The 22,714-nt window shown below is 43.5% G+C and overlaps 1 protein-coding gene across 1 annotated transcript in view; it reads left to right on the forward strand.

Moving 5' to 3' along the window:
* The first annotated feature begins 287 nt into the window (after window positions 1-287).
* The window catches only part of LOC129825174 (patched domain-containing protein 1), a 36,471-nt gene continuing 14,044 nt past the window's right edge, over window positions 288-22,714 (forward strand). The window contains exons 1-2 of the mRNA XM_055885055.1: window positions 288-1,167; window positions 3,623-4,103. Coding sequence (XP_055741030.1) covers window positions 568-1,167; window positions 3,623-4,103 — 1,081 coding nt within the window. The 5' untranslated portion in view covers window positions 288-567. The remainder of the gene's footprint in view (window positions 1,168-3,622; window positions 4,104-22,714) is intronic.

Raw genomic sequence — 22,714 nt, forward strand, 5'->3', positions numbered from 1 at the left:
CCTCTCACGAGGCTAATTCATTAGCTAGTGTTAAATTTGAGCAAGACTATGTGATTTATCAAATACACCCACGTATAAAATACATCTAGCATAGCCTAGGCTACTGGCTATTTAGCTTTAAGCGCAACAGTATGGTTCTCATTCATGAGGTATTGGGAGTGATTTCAGGAAGTGCATTTGGCCATTGTGCAACCAGTGAATATTTCACGACTCTTATGGCCATTGCGCGTGTTCCTAAAATAACCCACCATCAGCATTTCTCCATCTTCCCCCTTCAACCAGCACATGGTTACAGTCAAGTAGGCGGCACCGATAGTGTAGTTAGAACTTGGTATGCAAGCACATCAGACAGCCGCAGGTTGCTGCTATTGCAGCAGGAGCAATAGGACTAGTCACGGATCTGAGGTTAATAAGTGGGAGAAATGGCTTGAGATTAAACCCCCAAAAAAGCAACGAGAGATGAGCAATATCTGACAGTCTTGTTGGAAATTGCTGCAGTGCTCTTTTTCCAGGTGTAGTGTATTATCATACAGATTGAATAAACTGGTTAACGGAGTCTCATGTCACATGTGCTTCATAGGAAGAAACGGGGCATCTGCAAGCTGGATCTGGAGGAGGATGCTGCGGCAAATGATACACAGAGGGCTCAAAGCTTCTTTCTACTGGCTGGGCTTATTTGTTAGTAGGCATCCGGTTTTTTTCCTAACCGTTCCCGCAGTCTTAACCATCATTTTCGGATCTACAGTGCTGAGCAGATTCAAGCCCGAAACGGACCTCGAGATACTGGTTGCCCCGACCCACAGCTTTGCTAAAGTAGAGCGGAGTCTTGCGAACAGCCTTTTCCCCATCGACCAGTCAAAAAACAAGCTGTATTCCGACCTGCACACCCCCGGCAGATATGGCAGACTGATTCTACTGGCTAAGTCTGGGGGAAATATATTGGAGCTAGCCGACCAGGTCCTGCAGGTTCACAAGCAGGTGTTGGATTTGAGTGTTAATTACAAGGGATTCAATTACACTTTCGCTCATCTCTGTGTCCTGAGCCATCAGGATAAGCGATGCATCTTGGATGATATAATTACGATATTCGAAGATATCCGTTTAGCTATTCTGTCGAATTATACTTTCTCGAAGGTGCCCGTGAGCTATCCAAATACAACCTTAAAGGTAAGAAGGCGAGAATTCGGTTTTATTATAGTAAAATGATAGGCTACAATGTTTATGTTGGCCGCAAGCATCAATTACCGATTTTAGTGTCAGAGAACGTGACTGACACGCTGTGTTATTTAAAAAAAAGAAGAATTACTTGGATTAGCAGTGGGACAATGTTTCTGTAATGAGACCATAACCCACTGTCTGAAACCTGCAATAATTTCTCAATGAACGCAATAGTTGTATTCACTAAGCCTATTATGTAGGCTGCTGATGTCTTCATTTCAGGGAGTCAAGGCAAGGAAACACTCAGAATAGATTGATTGAATTGCCGGTGTGTAGGCTAGTTGTTAGCTGCAGGTTGTGAATTGGCGGCACAGCCCTGCACTGCTCCAGTATACAGGGAATGTCCCCCTTCCTATTCTGATGCAGTGTCTTTCTCCCTCTCCTGCACATATATAATGACATAGCTGATAGACTAGTATGGGCCTGCATCCCGTCTTCCCCTGTAAAATATTGTTATGCCTCCTAAATGTATGCTGTGATTGCAGCCCTCTGCAGATGTATGGCTAGGCTGCTAGGCTACCTCTGCCCATGTCATTTTAAACAGTAGGTTATAAATTAGGTTTATATTTTAATCAGCTGTTACACAGTTACAACAGGTAGCCTAATTTTACAACAGGTGACCAGATCTGTTGCTAGTAACATGGCACTTTGAGCCCATTAAATTAATGAGTGTAGATAGAGCCTTAGGTAATAATCTACCTTGAGTGAGAGTCATTATGCTGGGTAACATGAGTAGCCTAGTCACTGAGTGGAAAACTGTACTGTACTAAATAATGCTTTTGCTACACAGAGCATCTTAAATTGCAAGGCACATGTCTAGCTACTGTGTCTCCTCCAATATGAGCATTTCTAGTGTGAGCTAGCTAATCCTCCTGCACAAGGCCTAGCTGTGTAATGCACTTGGGCCTGCTCTGTTCATTCATACTGGGCTATCCCTAAATCACTTCTAGACAGCACATCCTACTACTGTTCATTCCTCTGCATCCAAGGCCACGGTCTCCATGCATTACTATTGCAGCTAGTTGCCTGATTCCCTATATGTCTCTGGCCCTTGTGCACCCTTTGCCACCAAACCCTTTCACCTCATCGGGGTAAAAGGCTTCCGTTTTAAAAGTTGGAATATACTGACCATATACTGACCTTCTTTTCAACCCCGCTTTGGAAGATACTTCCATGGCGCCATGCGTTGTGTGGTGTCGTCTGCATCATTGATATTCCCCGTCTGTCTGAGCTGAATGTCTTGACACATTTGTTGCTCTTCATTCAGTGCTGTGATATCAGCTGGTGGCTTTATTCATGTGCTTACTAGTCTGATGCTAAAACAAGCCACGTCACTGTACTACCAACGTTTACATCGCTGGTCGGTATGTCAGACTTTCATGTCGTCTGCTTGTTAGAGGAGTCTTTGTGGTGTGGGGTTGGCTATAATGTCCAGGCCCACTGTTTTAACAAGCTCTTACTGATTACCCCATCTACATGATAATGATAGGGAATGAATGGCAGTAATACCAGGCAATTCCCTGTTCTGCTGACAGTGCAAGTGATATTTAATGACAATACCCCATGGAATCATTCATTTTCTGACGTTAGAGTTGTACAATCAACATCAAGTATTGTATTGAAGCGATCCAGGATTGTCTGTACAGTACAGTAGCCTGCAGATTACAAATAGTGATCAAATCAGACCATCTAGGGCCCTTGTCCGAATTGAACAAACAATGCTCTATTACATTTGCATAATTTCACAATTGGCTGACAAGTTAACTGTTCCCCCACTTGTCTATGAGATCCATCTTCTCTGGAGGACAGTTAAGTGGTGTCCTATATCTCATCTCCACATATCAGTCACCTTCTGGGGGAATGAATATCACTGCATCCCTATACTAGTGGCGCACCGATCTGATAGGACAAAATATGCCTTTCTAAAAACAACTAGGCAGCCAGTGATTGGTTTAATGTATGTCTTATTCAACAGTGTTTTAGGAATCATACAGTACAGTGCATGTGCTCTGATTCTGTAGTAGCTGTAGTAATCAGACATGTTCAGGCATGATTCCCAGATACACAATTTACTATAGTATAAATGATGGGAATAGTTTATCATAGTGCAATTTTACTATTGCTTAGTAAATATGATATTATAACATTATTTATCTTACCGTAAAATGTATTAAATGTGTCATTATCTCTCCTGCAGGGAATTCATGCATTATGTAATGGTTGATTGATGGGTCACAGTGTTCAAATCATTCACAAGGTAATCATAATCCAAAAACATAACCGACTGTTGGTATTTCAGGCGACAGAAACCAAACAGCATATCTCCAGCTATGCTCTGTAGGTACTTGAGATTCCTCTGTCAGTGTGTCTGATAGTATCCTGTCTGCTGTGCTCCATCTCCCAGGACGGTCGTGTGTCTTTCATCGGCCACCAGCTGGGTGGAGTGGCCTTCTCGCCCAACAGCCGAGACCAGCAGGTGAAGTTTGCCCGGGCCGTCCAGATCACCTACTACCTCCGCAATCATGGCCCGGTGGTTCAGGACGTCATCGCAGAGAAATGGGAGAATGCCTTCTGCGCCCTCATCACGCGCCTGTCCACGCTCAGCGAGGACCTGCACATCCAGTCTCTCACCTCCTTCAGCCTGTGGAGGGATTTCCACCAGACGGGCGTGCTGGCTAAAGGGGAGGTACTGGTCAGCATGGTGCTCCTCCTGCTGGCAGCCACCATCTCCAGCTCCATGAGGGACTGCCTGAGGGGGAAGCCCTTCCTGGGTCTACTGGGTGTGCTCACCATAGCCATCGCCAACGTGACTGCAGCTGGCATCTTCTTCATCTCCGACGGGAAGTTTAACTCCACGCTGCTGGGGATCCCCTTCTTTTCCATGGGTGAGTCTGGAGCTGCTTAGTCTTATCAGGGGAAGGCATGTTGCTGATTGGGGAGAGGATTAGGGTAATTGGCTGCTGTGGGCTTCCTCGAAGAGGGCCACCCCTTCCTCCACTGATTGTTTTCAGTTTGTTTTGGTGGGAGTGTGTTGAATTGTGTTTGTGTGTGTGTATGTGTGTGTGTATGTGTGTGTGTGTGTGTATATGTGTGTGTGTATGTGTGTGTGTATGTGTGTGTATATGTGTGTATATGTGTGTGTGTGCCTGCCCTGCATATATGTGAGTGTATCTAACATCATTACAACAATGCTCGATATTTCCCAAATAATCATCAGATAAATGTTTTAATCAACTATTAAATCACAATTAAATTCATTGTATTACGTATGTTACAAAGCACTACTGTACATCATCTAATGGCTGCAATAAAAAAGCCTGATTATTTATTTTTTGTATGAAAACTTTGAACTGAGTTATGATAATCTTAACAATCACAAATTGCAGGCTACTTATAACATTTATATTTTCTAAATAGATAAACTCTTTATGAAAGTGCATCTACAAACATCTCCATCTTAATTGTCCCATTGTCTGTGGAGGGTAATACAAGTTTCCTGGCAGAGTTTTTACTCAAACCATTCTAAGCCACAGTATCACAAGGCGATCTCCTGTGTATATGTGGTTTTCTGCCATATACAGTAACCTATTTTCCCAGTCTGAAAGGTTCAGAAGTCCGTCAATCCCTGGAGCCTGACTAAACTACTCTGACGTAAATAAAGTAAGAAGCAGGAACAGGAGGCAGAGGCATCTTGGTGACCTGCAGGTTGTGTCTCACCAGGGAAAGGGAGGAGGAGAGACAGAGTCAGGGAGGAATGGCGGGAGGATAGACATAGGCAGGGAGGAACTTAATTAAAGGGGCAATCTGCAGTTGCTACAACCATTTTTTGTACTTATAAATTAATGATATGTACCCATTTATTCATGAAGAAAATAACTTATTAATGTCTCATGAGCTTAGTTCAACTGTTGTACCCCATCAGAACTCAAAATATAAGCTTGTTTTACTCCAATGTTAGTTAACAATGTAATTTTAAACAAACACTATGCAGCTTTAAAACATGGTTAAAACTAATGTTGATATTGTGGATGGTCAGTCCTTGCATCCATAGCTCAGTCTATTAATTTGAGAGTAGTTACATTTCTCCAGCCCCATCCCTCAGCTTTTACCGAAATAGAGAGCGCTTTGTTATTGTTTCAACTGCTAATTGCTGCTTTAAATCACTAAATACATGTGACAGGTCCTCTGAGACTAAAGATTTCCACCACCAGGGATGACACTGTAGTTTCTCACAAAGTAAACAAAGACTGTACTTGACTCCATCCTTGTACAAAATTTGTTTTGTAGTTATCCTCGAAATGAATGCAACATGATTATTGCCAGACTCAAAGTCCAAATGATATTTTAGTTCTGTGATGTTAAATCATCTGACGAATTGTACTTAACCAATCAACGATAATCTTTTTGGACTGGGCCAACCCCCATGAGGGCAGTCGACTCTCACCACATGTCAGTGGACAACTGTAAGATGAGACAGACGGACAATCTTAACACAGTGCACCTTTTCATGTATTTTACCAACTATGTCCAACTGGGATGTCATCTTAGTGAAGCCAATTACTGTATCGCTGAGCTTGTCAGTTCTCGTCTCCCTGGGTAGATAGTTAACTGGAGGAAAAGAGGGAGAGAGAAGGCTTTGTGCCAGGACTCATGAAACGTACATGGCACCACTGGCAGGGTACTGCCTGTTGTTCTCTCCACCAAATGAGCTGTGGACATTCACCTTACCTACTGTACTGTAACTCACACACTATTCACTTTGCTGTAAATGAGTACTTACTTTCTGCAGTTCTTCTGAACCCACTGTTTTACAACATGTGTTATTCTTTGTCCTAGAAAGATTTCACTCTCACTACTAAAACATAAATCATTGTCAACAAATTGTTTTAAAGGACCAAATTAAAAAGTGTTGACGCTGTGTGTATGCTTAGCAGAATGGTTTTGCAGGCAGGCACGGTGGCCTTTGTGGGAGTTTTACTCCATTTAAAAGTAATTGATCCTGTTTTGTGACTACTGAACACTACCCTTGAAGAACTGGTAAAAGCCTACACCTAGTATCTAAACCATGCCTCCTAAATCTTGTCCACAGTCAGATCAATCACAGTGAATGCTCTACAGGAAGTCCTTTCTGATTTACAGAGTTTGCATTTTCCTTTCTGGAAAACATCATTCTGGAGGAATTGATTTTATCCCACAGGCTAAGACGAATAGTGACACTGGACACGGCTGGTTACAGGCACACAATGTGGTGAACACTGGTCCTCTGAGACCCAGCTGGCCGCTGATGGACTGGAACACTGATGACACGTTCATTAATATTATTGTCATGAGCGTAGGATGATGATGATTATGGATGTGACAATTTCTCAGCCATTATGATTAAGGCCATAGTATCATGACACAAGGCGAGACCCAGATGCAGACACAGGAGGCAGATGGTTGGAGTCTTACAATATTTTTTAATCCAATAAGGCAAGAGAATGGTCGTGAACAGGCAAAAGGGTCAAAACCAGTTCAGAGTCCAAAAGGTACCGAAGGACAGGCAGAATCAAGGTCAGGGCAGGCAGGATGATCAGGCAGGCGGGAAAGTAGTCCAGTCAGGCAGGGGTCAAAACCGGGAAGACTATCAAAAGAGAATAGCAAAAGGAGTACGGGGAAAACACGCTGGTTGACTTGACTAAACATACAAGACGAACTGGCACAGAGAGACAGGAAACACAGGGATAAATACACTGGGGAGAATAAGCAACACCTGGAGGGGGTGGAGACAATCACAGGAACAGGGGAAACAGATCAGGGCGTGACACATAGGGAATACAATATTCTTTAGGGCTTGATTAGCAAGAACCTTTGAATTGTACTCAGATTAGTGTCCAGGAACAGTCCTATCAGAGAGTGATTGCAGCAGATATGAGAAACATTCTGAGAGAACTCCACAGTGAATCAATGTCAGGATGAGGGGATGATTTTATTTTAGTGTATGTCAATGCAGACAGTTGTTCCATGTACAGTATACAGTATGGTCGATTTAGAACCGTTTTAATTTTCGAGTGGCGACACTGAAGATACAAGATACGTATATATATTTTGTTGGCAAAAGTCTGTCCACCAGGACCAATGAGAATGGAGAAGGAAGCGGTGGGAAATGCTACAACTGATGTGTTTGGTACCTAATGAGCACACTGAATAATAAGCATGAGTGGAAGTGGGATTTACAGAGAAGAGGGAATAAGTAAACACTGTAGTATAGCTGGTTGAGGATTGATTTTCATTAGTAGTGTGTTGGTTATTATCATTCATGATCAAAAAGTCCATGGAATGAATGGATAATGTCGATACACCACTGAAGAAGAAATCACCACATTTACTCATTCCACGTAACACATTGATTCCTAAGAGCAGTCAAAGCAATATAATGTAGGTTCACAGGCAGCTGATGCACTTCTTGGGCCTGTTTGTCACCACTGTTGCGTCACAGACAAGTCATTTGTATTCAGTGCTGTCACGTTCCTGACCTTATTTCCTTTGTTTTGTCTTTGTTTAGTATGGTCAGGGCGTGAGTTGGGGTGGGCATTCTATGTTATGTGTTTCTATGTTGGGTTCATTTTCAATTAGCCTGTTTTCGTTCGTTTGTTCACGTCGTTTATTTGTTTTGTATTTTGTCAAGTGTGTTTTTCGTCTTCGTTGCTTTATTAAAAGATATGTATTCAACCACGCTGCGTTTTGGTCCGATCCATGCTCCTCTTCAGACGAGGAGGAAGACGAGCGTTACAAGTGCTGTGCTGCTGCTGCCACCAACCTTGAGTCAATGGCCTCAGATAGGGTATGTGTGATACAGACAGACACTTGGTGGGTGTGGCACGCTACCAGAGACAGTCCAGATAGCTCCTCCTCAGTACGTCAGCTCATTGATCCAACTCATTACTGTTATTGGCCTTAGACTGAGGAGGATTGTGTGCTATATGCACACAAACATGGATGCACGTAGACCCATTGCCTCCAGGACACATACATTGCAATTTTGTTTAAATACATACATAAGGGCGCTCCAGCCTGTGACGCCTCCACATATGATTTAAGAAAATCATCAATGATAACACAATGAAGCTTATAAGCTTATTTACATTGTGGTCCAATACATTTTGTTCAAAACATACACTTTCCGATCCAATAAATTGACATCTTTCGGAGAGTAAAAGTGAGAGAGCCTTTCTGTGTGTGGTCACACATGCACACATGCTCACACATGCACTACCCACTCGCACATGCACGAGCACACTAGCAGGCAGCCCCTGTCCTGTTTAAAATTGTAAACATGACAGGGGCTGTGTGGTCATGGCAAACATGTTCAAGTTGCTCCGGGAAGGAATATGACAGTGTCCCCCCCAATCAGTGAGCGAGACCACACACAGGCATGCTCTCTCACTCTTTCTCTCACAAACACAACCACACACACAGAGAGAGAGAGAGATTCACACAAATCAATGCACCTCGTAGAGCAGACCGAAAGATGTAAATGTATTGGATCGGAAAGTGTATGTGTTGAACAAAATGTATTGATCTGCTCCTGCTCAAAGGAGAGAGAAAAATATTCAGGGAGACATTAAAGCCATTCTGATAGAGCTACTTATCGCTAATGTCCTCAAGCATGACATATAGCATGTCATTAAAAACTTCTTAAGGCTAGGTGTCCCGCTAGCGACAACTTCCGGTGAAACTGGAGGGTGTGCAACTCAAATAAATAATCATAAAAATTATGGATTTTAAACATTTAGGTACATACAAGTGTCTTATATCGGATAAAAGTTTAAATTCTTGTTAATCTAACTGCACTGTCCAATTTACAGTAGGCTTTACAGCGAGAGCATGTGTAACGGTAGTCATATTCCTCGGACGAGGAGAGGCGAGACGGATGGGACCAATACGCGGAGTGGTTAGTGTTCATAATGATTTAATAACAAAACTGAACACTGAATTACAAAACAAATAAACGAAGTGCAGAAACCTATACAGTACCGTGTGGTAAAAAACACAAACACGGAAACAAACACCCACAAAACACACGTGAAACCCAGGCTGCCTAAGTATGATTCTCAATCAGGGACAACGATTGACAGCTGCCTCTGATTGAGAATCATACCAGGCCGAACACAAAAATCCCAACATAGAAAATCAACCATAGACAAACCCATCCAACTCACGCCCGGACCAACTAAAATAAATACAAGTCAAAGGAAAACAGGTCAGGAACGTGACAGAACCCCCCCCCCCCTTAAGGTGCGAACTCCGGGCGCACCACCATAAATTCTAGGGGAGGGTCTGGGTGGGCGTCTGTCCACGGTGGCGGCTCTGGCGCGGGACGTGGACCCCACCTTAACAATGTCTTTGTCCGCCTCCTTACTCGCCCCCGTGGCCTCCTCCTAACAACCACCCTCCATGTACGCAGCACCGGACTGAGGGGCAGCTCCGGACTGAGGGGCAGCTCCGGACTGAGGGGCGGATCCTGGCTGGCTGGCTCTGGCGGATCCTGGCTGGCGGATCCTGGCTGGCTGGCTCTGGCGGATCCTGGCTGGCTGGCTCTGGCGGATCCTGGCTGGCTGGCGGATCCTGGCTGGCTGGCGGATCCTGGCTGGCTGGCTCTGGCGGATCCTGGCTGGCTGGCTCTGGCGGATCCTGGCTAGCTGGCTCTGGCGGATCCTGGCTGGCTGGCTCTGGCGGATCCTGGCTGGACGGCTCTGGCTGGTCCTGGCTGGACGGCTCTGGCTGGTCCTGGCTGGACGGCTCTGGCTGGTCCTGGCTGGAAGGCTCTGGCTGGACGGCTCTGGCGGATCCTGGCTGGACGGCTCTGGCGGATCCTGGCTGGACGGCTCTGGCTGGTCTTGGCTGGACGGCTCTAGCTGGTCCTGGCTGGACGGCTCTGGCGGATCCTGGCTGGCTGGCTCTGACGGCTCCTGGCTGGCTGGCTCTGGCTGCTCCTGTTTGGCGGAAGGCTCTGGCTGCTCCTGTCTGGCGGAAGGCTCTGGCTGCTCCTGTCTGGCGGAAGGCTCTGGCTGCTCCTGTCTGGCGGAAGGCTCTGGCTGCTCCTGTCTAGCGGAAGGCTCTGGCTGCTCCTGTCTGGCGGGTGGCTCTGACGGCTCGGGACAGACGGGCAGCTCTGACGGCTCGGAACAGACGCACAGCGTTGGGCAGGCAGGCAGCTCAGACAGCGCTGGGCAGGCAGGCAGTTCAGACAGCGCTGGGCAGGCAGACAGTTCAGACAGCGCTGGGCAGGCAGGCAGTTCAGACAGCGCTGGGCAGGCAGGCACACCTGTAGGGAGGAGACGGAGAGACAGCCTGGTGCGTGGGGCTGCCACAGGACCCACCAGGCTGGAGAGACCTACAGGAGGCTTGATGTTAAGAAGAGGCACCTGAAGGACCGGGCTGTGGGGGAGCACTGGAGCTCTGGTGCGCAGCCTTGGCACCACTCCCCCAGGCTGGAATACTACTCCAGCCCGTACCCTCCAGAGTGCAGGCACAGGTTGAACCGGGCTGTGGATGAGCACTGGAGATCTAGTGCCTACTACGCGCACCTCTCCCTTAGGCTCCACTCCCACATTTGCCCGTTACGAGCGGAGCGTAGGCATAGGACGCACTGCACCCTCCCAGCGCCCCGGAGACACAGCACGCAGAGTCGGCGCAGGATACCCTGGACCGAAACTGCGTACCGGAGACCAGACGCGCTGAGCAGGCACAATACGCCCCGGCTGGATGCCCACACTCACATGACACTTTCGGGGGCCTGCCTTATAGCGCACCGGGCTATGGGCACGCACTGGCGACACCGTGCACTTAACCGCATAACACAGTGCCTGACCAGTAACATGTTGCTTATGATAAGCACGAGGAGTGCGCTTCCTCCAGCTCAGCTTTGGGGCGGCGATACTCCCCATCCTGTGTCCAGGGTCCTTCAACCATAGACAAACCCACCCAACTCACGCCCTGACCAACTAAAATAAATACAAGACAAAGGAAAACAGGTCAGGAACGTGACAGCATGCCATGCGATTGTTTGAGGACGGCGGCCCACATCAACATATTTTCCACCGGCACAGGATTCATAAATTCACAAATAGCGATTAAATATTCACTTGCTTTTTGAAAATCTTCCTCTGATTTGTCATCCAAAGGGCCCCAGCTATAACATGTAGTGTCGTTTTGTTAGATAAAACCCTTCTTTATATTCCAAAAGTCTGTTTAGTTGACGCCATTGATTTGAGTAATCCACTCGTTCAACATGCCAAGATAGGAATCCGAAAATGTACCCCTAAACTTTGTTTCATAAAGTCAAAATATGTTTCTATTTAATCCTCAGATACCCTAAAATGTAATTATACTATAATGTTTCAAACGGAAAGAAGTATGTTCAATAGGAAAGCGATATTATCAGGTGCGTGTCCTCTGTCGCGTGCATACACGAATTTCCAAGTCTGTATCCCTGTAGAAAAACTCATATTTCTTCCTCATTTTGGAAGAAACAAGCCTGAAACCTTGAACAAAGACTACTGGCATCCAGTGGAAGCTATAAGAATTGCATACTGGGAGCTAGAATGAATGATTTCCCTATGCGGTCCATTGGAAGAGCATAGGCTCAAAAACAAACAAATCTGGTTGGTTTTTCTTTGGATTTCCTCCTACCATATCTATTGTGTTATAATCTCCTACATTATTTTAACATTTCTACAAACTTCAGAGTGTTTTCTTTCAAATGGTACCAATTATATGCATATCCTGGCTTCAGGGCCTGAGCAACAGGCAGTTTACTTTGGGCACGTCAGTCAGGCGGAAATTGAGAAAAATAGACCCTAGCCTGAAGAAGTTTTTAAGCTAGCGGCTATTTAATATCCCATTGCCGTGTTGGGCAGGACGCAGGGAGATTTCTTGGCAATGCAGCAGCTAGTATGGCATTTCCATGTTCATCCAGGCAGAGAGAGGAACCACTCATCGTGCAAGTCAAATCAAACTGTATTTGTCACATGCGCTGAATACATGTGTAGACCATACCGTGAAATACATACTTACAATCCCTTAACCAATAGTTGAATACAGGTAGATGATGGGTAGATGACGCCTACTTTCCTCTATCTGAACTTTTGCCCATACTATAGCCATACTAGGCCTATGTTTTGCCCATACTATAGCCATACTAGGCCTATGTTTTGCCCATACTATAGCCATACTAGGCCTATGTTTTGCCCATACTATAGCCATACTAGGCCTATGTTTTGCCCATACTATAGCCATACTAGGCCTATGTTTTGCCCATACTATAGCCATACTAGGCCTATGTTTTGCCCATACTATAGCCATACTAGGCCTATGTTTTGCCCATACTATAGCCATACTAGGCCTATGTTTTGCCCATACTATAGCCATACTAGGCCTATGTTTTGCCCATACTATAGCCATACTAGGCCTATGTTTTGCCCATACTATAGCCATACTAGGCCTATGTTTTGCCCATACTATAGCCATACTAGGCCTATGTTTTGCCCATACTATAGCCATACTAGGCCTATGTTTTGCCCATACTATAGCCATACTAGGCCTATGTTTTGCCCAGATTCATTCACGTCATCTATCTTGTCTTTGGTTTTATGCCTGTATAAAGACATAATGAACAAACATCAAGCATCTCTTTTCTGTATTTTCTCACCATTTACTCCAGTTTAAAGCAGTAAGAATTAGCTTGATGCTGTTTTAAGTGATCTGCCTTGTGGTAAATAAGCAGACGAGTATCGACTGAGGAGGAAGACACTAAAGATGAGAATCAATGCGGTGGTATGTTAGGGTAATCCATCTTTAATTGAACAATCAGCAGGAAATGTACTTTGACTTGACAGATGTGTTCCTGCCAGGGCTGTATTTCCTTCTTTTGGCCTCCCAAGCCAGGTCGCTCCAGTTCATGATAAGATCTAGAACAGCCACCATGCATTTATGTCTAGACGCCAATTTATGCTATTATTTTCTAGACAAATACTGTGTTGATACTGCAAGGTTTATAGTCTATTTAATCAGCAACAACAAAAATGATATAACTGTGAGAATGTTTCCAACAAGTCATCTTGAATCCCACAGGGTTATTTAGCTTTTTGTGGTAAAACATACCTTGAAGATATGTCTGAATAGGTCCTTTATTTGGTTCCATTTCTGAAGTGGAATCATAAAGACTCTCCCCCCACTGCAGTCATGTATGATGTCTGAGAGAGCAAGTGTCAATAAAACTTTACAGCAAAACTGCATCCAATAAGTTGTTCTTGAATTTATGTGACCCAAACACTGTTTTGCAGTACAGAGTAAACTAAAGTGCCCATAACTGGAGAAACTGTTTTGAGTGTTTTGGAGCATTATTCTTTTGGTGTAATATTGGTAAATGTACCAACATTTTTACTCAGAGTTTTAAATCAGGATGATGCTTGGCTGATATTGTCACGGCTATTGACATGGTAACTGTAATGCCATTTTATGGGCTGATAGGCAATAGTTGGATGTTGAAGGTGCTTCTTTGTTTCATTGTGAAATCATCAGATGGAAGCCACACATGCACGCACAAGCACACTCCCTCTCACTCACACTCACTCACTCTTACAAATCAACTGTCTTTCTGGATTGGTGTATGACTGGAATCAAATTACAGACATCAAATCCAATAGAAACCAATATACCTTGTGTTCCCTCAGGAACGTCATAACCCTGCACAATACGGAGATATGTTCTAACTGCACACAAACATACAGACCTACAGAGTACAGAGGGTTTCTTCTCCTCCTTTGAATTTCTAGTGCAGCCACCATGAACACAAGGTTTTAACAATTCATGCTAATTCGTTTTCTTCCAGGAAGATAAACCTTCAAAATGCAAATGAAAGCATTTGCTGTTCCATACCCGCAGGAATGTTTCCGGATCTGTTTCTGCCAAACGGGACTCCTGCCAGTTTTACCGTAAAAACATACAGTTGAAGTCGGAAGTTTACATACACTTGGGTTGAAGTCATTAAAACTCGTTTTTCAACCACTCCACAAATTTCTTGTTAACAAACTATAGTTTTGGCAAGTCGGTTAGGACATCTACTTCGTGATTTTTCCAACAATTGTTTGCAGACAGATTATTTCACTTATAATTCACTGTATCACAATTCCAGTGGGTCAGAAGTTTACGTACACTAAGTTGACTGTGCCTTTAAACAGCTTGGAAAACTCCAGAAAATAATGTCATGGCTTTAGAAGCTTCCTATAGAATAATTTACACAATCTGAGTCAATTGGAGGTGTACCAAGACCTCAGAAAAACATTGTAGACCTCCACAAGTCTGGTTCATCCTTGGGAGCAATTTCCAAACACCTGAAGGTACCACGTTCATCTGTACAAACAATAGTACGCATGTATAAACACCATGGGACCAAGCAGCCGTCATACCACTCAGGAAGAAGACATGTTCTGTCTCCTAGAGATGAATGTACTTTGGTGAAAACGTGCAAATCAATCACAGAACAATAGCGAAGGACCTTGTGAAGATGCTGGAGGAAACAGGTACAAAAGTATCTATATCCACAGTAAAACGAGTCCTATATTGACATAACCTGAAAGGCCACTCAGCAAAGAAGAAGCCACTGCGCCATAACCGCTATAAAAAAGCCAGACTACGGTTTGCAACTGCACATGGGGACGAAGATCATACTTTTTGGAGAAATGTCCTCTGGTCTGATGAAACAAAAATAGAACTGTTTGGGCATAATTATCATCGTTACGTTTAGCGGAAAAAGGAGGAGGCTTGCAAGCCGAAGAACACCATCCCAACCGTGAAGCACGGGTGTGGCAGCATCATGTTGTGGGGGTAGATGGCATCATGAGGAAGGACAATTATATGGATATATTGAAGCAACATCTCAAGACATCAGTCAGGAAGTTAAAGCTTGGTCGCAAATGGGTCTTCCAAATGGACAATGACCCCAAGCATACATCCAAAGTTGTGGCAAAATGGCTTAAGGACAATGAAGTCAAGGTATTGTAGTGGCATTCAGAAATTCCTGACCTCAATCCTATAGAACATTTTTGGGCAGAACTGAAAAATTGTGTGCGAGCAAGGAGGCCTACAAACCTGACTCAGTTTCACCAGCTCTGTCAGGAGGAATGGGCCAAAATTCACCCAACTTATTGTGGGAAGCTTGTGGAAGGCTACCCGACACGTTTGACCCAAGTTAAACCATTTAAAGGCAATGCTACCAAATACTAATTGAGTGAATGTAAACTTCTGACCCACTGGGAATGTGATGAAAGAAATAAAAGCTGAAATAAATAATTCTCTCTACTATTATTCTGACATTTCACATTCTTAAAATAAAGTGATGATCCTAACTGACCTAAGACAGGGAATTTTTACTAGGATTAAATGTCTGGAATTGTGAAAAACTGAGATTAAATGTATTTGGCTAAGGTGTATGTAAACTTCTGACTTCAACTGTAACTGGCTTTACCAGAGCGAGCCTGCTATTGTGTGAGCTCACATTTGTAATAATAATTTATCACCCTTAATGAAACTCAGACACAAGTCAAAGTAATTGATTTAGAGTGATATGGATATGGGTCACAGAACTATGAAATGGGTGTGATCCATCCAGAGAAATAATGAATATATAATGTACCTATGTTTGACAGATACATGTAGATATGCATAGACATAGAACCAACCATTCTGTTCCATACAGTATTTCATGTTATAAAGCAGTTCTATTGATCTTACTGAGCCTGCTTCCGATGAACATAGAACTAATTAACTGATTACACTAACCTCTTTTCCATCCATAGTTTTTATGCGAGTAAAGTCATATTGTATATAAAAACAAATCTCGACAGCTGTAATGGAAACAGGAAGTTTCGGTGTAATTTTATAAATGTCAACAGATAATTTGTTTATTCGACATGGTGGGATCTTTTTGTGTCGGTAAAATTAATTATTGGGGAAATGGCGGTGGGAACGCCTTTAAGTAAATATTGATATAATAACCATTATCTCGAAGTACATTTGGAGTTACCCGATGATATGTTGTGTGGTCCTCCCACTACGACTCGGGAAGCCATGCAGTTTATTAGGCAACAGATGGAATAATTTATGATGAACTTCACAGCGTGGTGAAAGTGCAAGGTGATGAACGTGATGCTGTTTTCCAATAAATATTGAGGGTCTTATTCTGGTGACATGGTGATCGATGCTTCACTGCTGTTTGACAAGTAAAAATATTCTCGCTCTTGTCCAGAGCACCTAACAAATCAACGCTATTGGACATTATTCTAACGAATACCCCTCACAAATACACATGGACTGGGATATTCTGTAATGATGTCAGTGATCGCTGTGTTAGAAATAAAAAAATGACCAAAGCCAAACCCTGTTATATTTTTAAAAGACATTTTCGACAGTATGATGAGCAAGCGTTCTTACATGATCTGTACCATAATAATGACAGACTAAGTCTGATTCCCCATGTTGACACTGCCTGGGACTATTTTTATATAAAATTTGTGTCGATTTGTGATAAGCATGCCCCTGTGAAGAAATGTAGAATCAGTGGAAGGGACAATCCCTGGTTTTCAGATAACTTGGCAGAATTGATTAGAAAGAGAAATATCTCTTGGGCTCAAGCTAGACATACAAATGTTCCTGTTGACTGGGCCTCCTTCAGAGCGCTAAGAAACAAATGCACAGGATTGATCAGGAAGTCCAAATCAGATGACTATTTAAATGCAGTCACAAAGAACCTAAACAATCCTACCAAGTTCTGGAAGCTAATCAAATCAGTGTCAGGTTCTAATGTATCCTCTGGCCTTCCTGACCATTTAATGATGGATTCTAATGAAGTGAAGGATAAAGCCAATATTTTAGGGTTTTTTAACAAGCACTTCATATCTGCTGGTTCAGTTGTTGATAATGGTGGGGCCCAGGCCTCTTATTGTCAGCTCTGTTATAGGGGTTTTTAACAAGCACTTCATATCTGCTGGTTCAGTTGTTGATAATGGTGGGGCCCAGGCCTCTAATGTCAGCTCTGTTATAGGGGTTTTTAACAAGCACTTCATATCTGCTGGTTCAGTTGTTGATAATGGTGGGGCCCAGGCCTCTAATGTCAGCTCTGTTATAGGGGTTTTTAACAAGCACTTCATATCTGCTGGTTCAGTTGTTGATAATGGTGGGGCCCAGGCCTCTTATTGTCAGCTCTGTTATAGGGGTTTTTAACAAGCACTTCATATCTGCTGGTTCAGTTGTTGATAATGGTGGGGCCCAGGCCTCTAATGTCAGCTCTGTTATAGGGGTTTTTAACAAGCACTTCATATCTGCTGGTTCAGTTGTTGATAATGGTGGGGCCCAGGCCTCTAATGTCAGCTCTGTTATAGGGGGTTTTAACAAGCACTTCATATCTGCTGGTTCAGTTGTTGATAATGGTGGGGCCCAGGCCTCTAATGTCAGCTCTGTTATAGGGTTTTTTAACAAGCACTTCATATCTGCTGGTTCAGTTGTTGATAATGGTGGGGCCCAGGCCTCTAATGTCAGCTCTGTTATAGGGTTTTTTAACAAGCACTTCATATCTGCTGGTTCAGTTGTTGATAATGGTGGGGCCAAGGCCTCTAATGTAAGCTCTGTTACAGTCAACTATGATATAGGCCCTCATGTGAACCATTTTAACTTTGAGCCTGTTTCTTATTCTGAGGTCTATAAAGCACTAAAGGCAATAAACACAAAAACATCTGCAGGTCCAGACAACCTGGACCCCTACCTCTTAAAGATAGCAGATGGTATTATTACTGAACCTGTGGCTCACATTTTCAACTTGAGTCTCTTGACTAATTCCATACCCCTCCCAGTGCTAAAGGGTGGAGATCCCTCAGATGCTAATAACTATTGTACCATCTCTAAACTCCCTATCCTGGCCAGTCTATGAATCCCTAGTGAACTCACAGTTAAAAAAATGTCTTCATTGAAAAGAACATACTGAGCAGGGTTCCGTCTGGCTTTAGATCGGGGCACAGCACCACAACTGCAGCTATGGCAGTGGCAAACTACATCATTAATGCACTTCATAAAAAGCAACATTGTGCTGCTCTGTTTGTGGATTTATCAAAGGCCTTTGAGTCAGTTGACCATTAATTGTTGCTAGCTAGACTCAGAAACATTGGTCTCAATGAAGGGGCAGTAAATTCGTTTAGGAACTATCTTTCTGACAGAACACAATGTGTATATACTGACAATCACAAGTCTAGCTTTCTTGAGATTAATAGAGGTGTGCCCCAGGGTTCCATTTTAGCTCCTGTGTTGTTCTCAATTTTTCTTAATGATTTGGGAAATGGGGTGCAACCAGCAAAGTTGCATCTATATGCAGATGATACAGTCATATATTCATGTCCACCTTCTCTGGTTCAGGCTGTTGAAGAGCTCCAGACTGCTTTTCAGTCACTGCAGGCCTCCCTTTATGGTCTCAAACTGGTCTTGAATGTACAAAAAACTAAATTCATGACCTTTACCAGAGCTAGAACTCTGCCAGAGAACGTTAGCATTGTCACATCTGGTGGCTTACCCATTGAAAAAGGGTCATCCTACAAATACCTAGGTATTTGGTTGGATGACAAATTGTCCTTTAAAGTTCATGTGGATGATCTTGTGACAAAGCTTAAATTGAAAATGGGTTTTTATTTTCGGAATAAGGCTTGCTTCCCGCTTATGGCTAGAAAGAAGCTTGTTCAGGCCACATTTCTCTCTGTAATTGATTATGGTGACTTGTTGTATATGCATGCAACCTCCTCCGTCTTACAGAGACTGGACTCTGTTTATCATGCATCCTTGCGCTTTATTACAAATGCCAAGTCACTCACCCACCATTGCACCTTGTACCAAATGGTAGGTTGGACCTCACTTTATATGCACAGAAAGATACATTTGTATGTGTTCATCTACAAAGCCCTTTTGGGTAAACTCCCTCTTTACCTCTGTAGTCTGGTCTCCTTCACCACCAGCAGTTACCATACCTGGTCTGCTAGGTGTTGCTACTTAAAGTCCCCAGGACATTCACAGTATTAGGCAAGACTGCCTTCTCTTCTTGTGCACCAGACGCATGGAACAGTTAAAAATATTGATGGGAGACTGTTACAGAGGAGTGTCAATGCTTTTGTTAGGCTGCATCATGTTGTATTGTATTGTTGTATGTTTTAATTCTGTAATGTATTGATTGTTGCTGCCTTCTTGGCCAGGTCTCCCTTGAAAAGGAGACTCTGGGTCTCAATGGGCATTTCCTGGTTAAATAAAGGTCAAATAAAATAATCATCTCATCATGTAGACTAGACAACCCGCACAGCCTACTGGCAATTCATTTTTTTGTTCAACCTTTATTTATACAGGTTTTTCTCATTGAGATAACATTTATTTTTCAACAGAGACCTGGTCCAATAACAGCAGGGGGAACAAAGTTTCAGACAAAACAACTTACATGCACTAACACAACATTAAACAAAACTATAGACACACATACAGTACAGGGGACAGTATTTATTCCCTTCCAATTAATTCCTTTTATTTGTCCCCCATTTTAACTCTGTAACAGTAATTTATGATTTCCCATGTATTCCTGAAGTATCAAACATTCAGTTCTATCTTCCCCATCCACACAGGGACACACTCCTAAAGACACGTCACACTCCTGTTGGAAATATCAAGATTCACGGCTGAAACTGAAAGTTTACAGTAGAGCAAACTCTGCCACTTTTGGCAGACAGAAACAACATAAAAGAGCCACGAAACAAACTTGTCTCTGATTCTGTTTGTACAGTATATCATACATTTGTCAAAGGTATTTGAAGATGATTGATGTTCCAAGTGCAGTGAAATCTTTATTTACACAAGGTGGCTCTGTTAGTCAGCAGATTTTTTTATTTTACTAGGCAAGCCAGTTAAGAACAAATTCTTATTTTCAATGACAGCCTAGGAACAGTGGGTTAACTGCCTTGTTCAGGGGCAGAACGACAGATTGTTACCTTGTCAGCTCGGGGATTTGATCTTGCAACCTTTCGTTTTTTATATCTTTCAAATATTTTCCAACATGCTGCAGGTTTAAGGAGTAGCCTGATAGTACCTGTGTGTGTGTGTGTGTGTGTGTGTGTGTGTGTGTGTGTGTGTGTGTGTGTGTGTGTGTGTGTGTGTGTGTGTGTGTGTGTGTGTGTGTGTGTGTGTGTGTGTGTGTGTGTGTGTGTGTGTGTGTGTGTGTGTGTGTATGTTTGTGTGTCTCACATCCCTCCACTTCTGACCGTTAGTGTTGAGTTTCTCCAGATGGCTGGGCATTCCCTCTCCATGCCTCAGGGCAGGCAGTGAGTGGATGTGAATGTGCTGTACTGTGCTGCTGGCAACACATGTGATGCCCATGTGTAGGTTAGCTAGGCTGCCGCTGTGTTTGTAGGTCTGTCTTCATGGCTTCCCTCTATCACTCATACAGTACTGTAGGCTTCACTCATTGCATCTGTAATCCGCTGCAGAGGGATTAGCTCACCTACAGAGAGAACAAATGCTGCTAACTAGGCCAGGGTTTGGACAAAAGGCATATTTTGGAGTAGACAGCACTGGGAAATCTGTAGCCTCATGAAAGACATGCCTCAAAAGTCTAGCAAGAGCTAGTTTGTTGTTCTGAGGGAAATAGAATGATACAAAAATATTTAAAAGCAGGTTATTATCTAAACACCTCATTGTATTAGAAATGTTGTCAAGATATTACATTTGACATTAGTTTACTTCGATATTAGTAAGCTATACTCCGCAAAGACGCATTCTCTATTACATACTACTCATCTGTCTTTTTACTCACAAAAAAAATCCAATATTTGCTCTGTCACATTACCTGTGACAAATGTATGTGGTTTATAAATCCCTTTCCTCATCTGAGATTGATGTGTTTTCTGCCTGTGTGCCACTGAAGTTTTAGAGCTGTAATTTGGTTTAATGACTCAGGCTCGGGGTTGCGGTCTCCCTACTTCCAATAAGGGTTTCAGTTCCTCAGTGTCGTGCCTGAAATGGTCCACCAGAGGCCTTTGACAAACTGCCCTCTTAAGCTCAATGGAACGTTGTACCTGGGAGCTGCGGTGGACATGAAGTACAACCTTTCACCTAACCGCCTGCCTCCTCTTGAGACACCGTTGGCCACAGCCTCATGGCACGCCGCATCTGAGATCATTCCCCAGGTGTTGTCCTCCGTCCGTCTGGAACACAATTTACAGCATCATAAAATGTTTCCCTCCTCCTGAGAGAGTGCGGCAGGTGTGCCCCCCTAGCCTATTGCTCATGGCTCTAAACGTCCTGAGATGTGTGGCTGTCCTGTCGGTTACAAAGTGTCTTGACTGTTTGGCTAAGGGTTGTCCGTCCGTATGGCGATAGGACAATCGTTAAGATGAGATTGTGAAGGATCAAGAGGCACTGGTTTTGTTTGATTGGCAGATTGATCTGAGTTGAAGCAATGCTAGGCCTTAACCTCAGCCCATTCTGTATGAGCTGCCAACAGTATGGATCTACAGCGCATGAGGGTTTATGGCTGGGAAGGCCAGTGGACTGCAAATTGAACATTCTGAGCATAACATTCTCTGTCTAGAGGAAAGCTTTGAACAGTCCTGTTTTCAGACCTCATGTTTGATTGAGGAGTTTGGATTCTTTCAGACATTGCATTTCAGACATTGTGTGCATATTGGATGTGAGAGTGTCTCCTCAACTGTTTGAGGTTGCTCTGCTTGAATGAGTATCACACTCGTGAATATGTTGTTTCTGAAAGTGCTCTCACCCCTTAATTTGAATTCTGTTCAATTCCCTGTTTTACATAGTGGTTTCTTGTTAAAGTAGCAGAATTCTAAAAAGTAAACCTCAAAGTAATCAAGGTGAAACTGTAATCTTCCAAGTGTGTGTTCATTAAACAGTATTATATCAATACGATCAAGTTTTTGCCCAGAGGCAAAAATTGATTGAACATATTCCCCAAACTACAGTCTTGTTCTTCACTTGTTTCATAACTCTACCTATACAGAATGATTAGATCAAAGAAAGAACTATGCCCATGTGCTCAATTATATAATTATATATGATCTTTCGACCCAAATTCCTGGCGAGTTACCAGCTTCCATAGCCCTGCATTCTCTGCCTCAAACAGTAAAGACAGATAACACCATACCTCAGAGAGATCAAGCATCTTCATTACTGGGGGAGTGTATCTCCTTCCCTCCCCCTCCTCTCTCCCTGGTGCTTCCCTCCCATGTGTTGCTGCATCACAGGCATCCACAGTGTATTCCCACTAGCTCCCTTCACACACAGCAGCCACAGTGAGCAGGCAGGCGGAGTGTCAGAGGGAGGCAGAGCAGCAGACTTGTATGAATCAATCAGCCAGCAGTGCTCCTGACCTTGGCCAGCCCGGCACTCAGCCATGATTAGAATATGCAACAGGGATTCATAC

The sequence above is a fragment of the Salvelinus fontinalis genome, chromosome 27, assembly GCF_029448725.1.
Source record: "Salvelinus fontinalis isolate EN_2023a chromosome 27, ASM2944872v1, whole genome shotgun sequence".
NCBI classification, from domain to species: Eukaryota; Metazoa; Chordata; class Actinopteri; order Salmoniformes; family Salmonidae; genus Salvelinus; species Salvelinus fontinalis.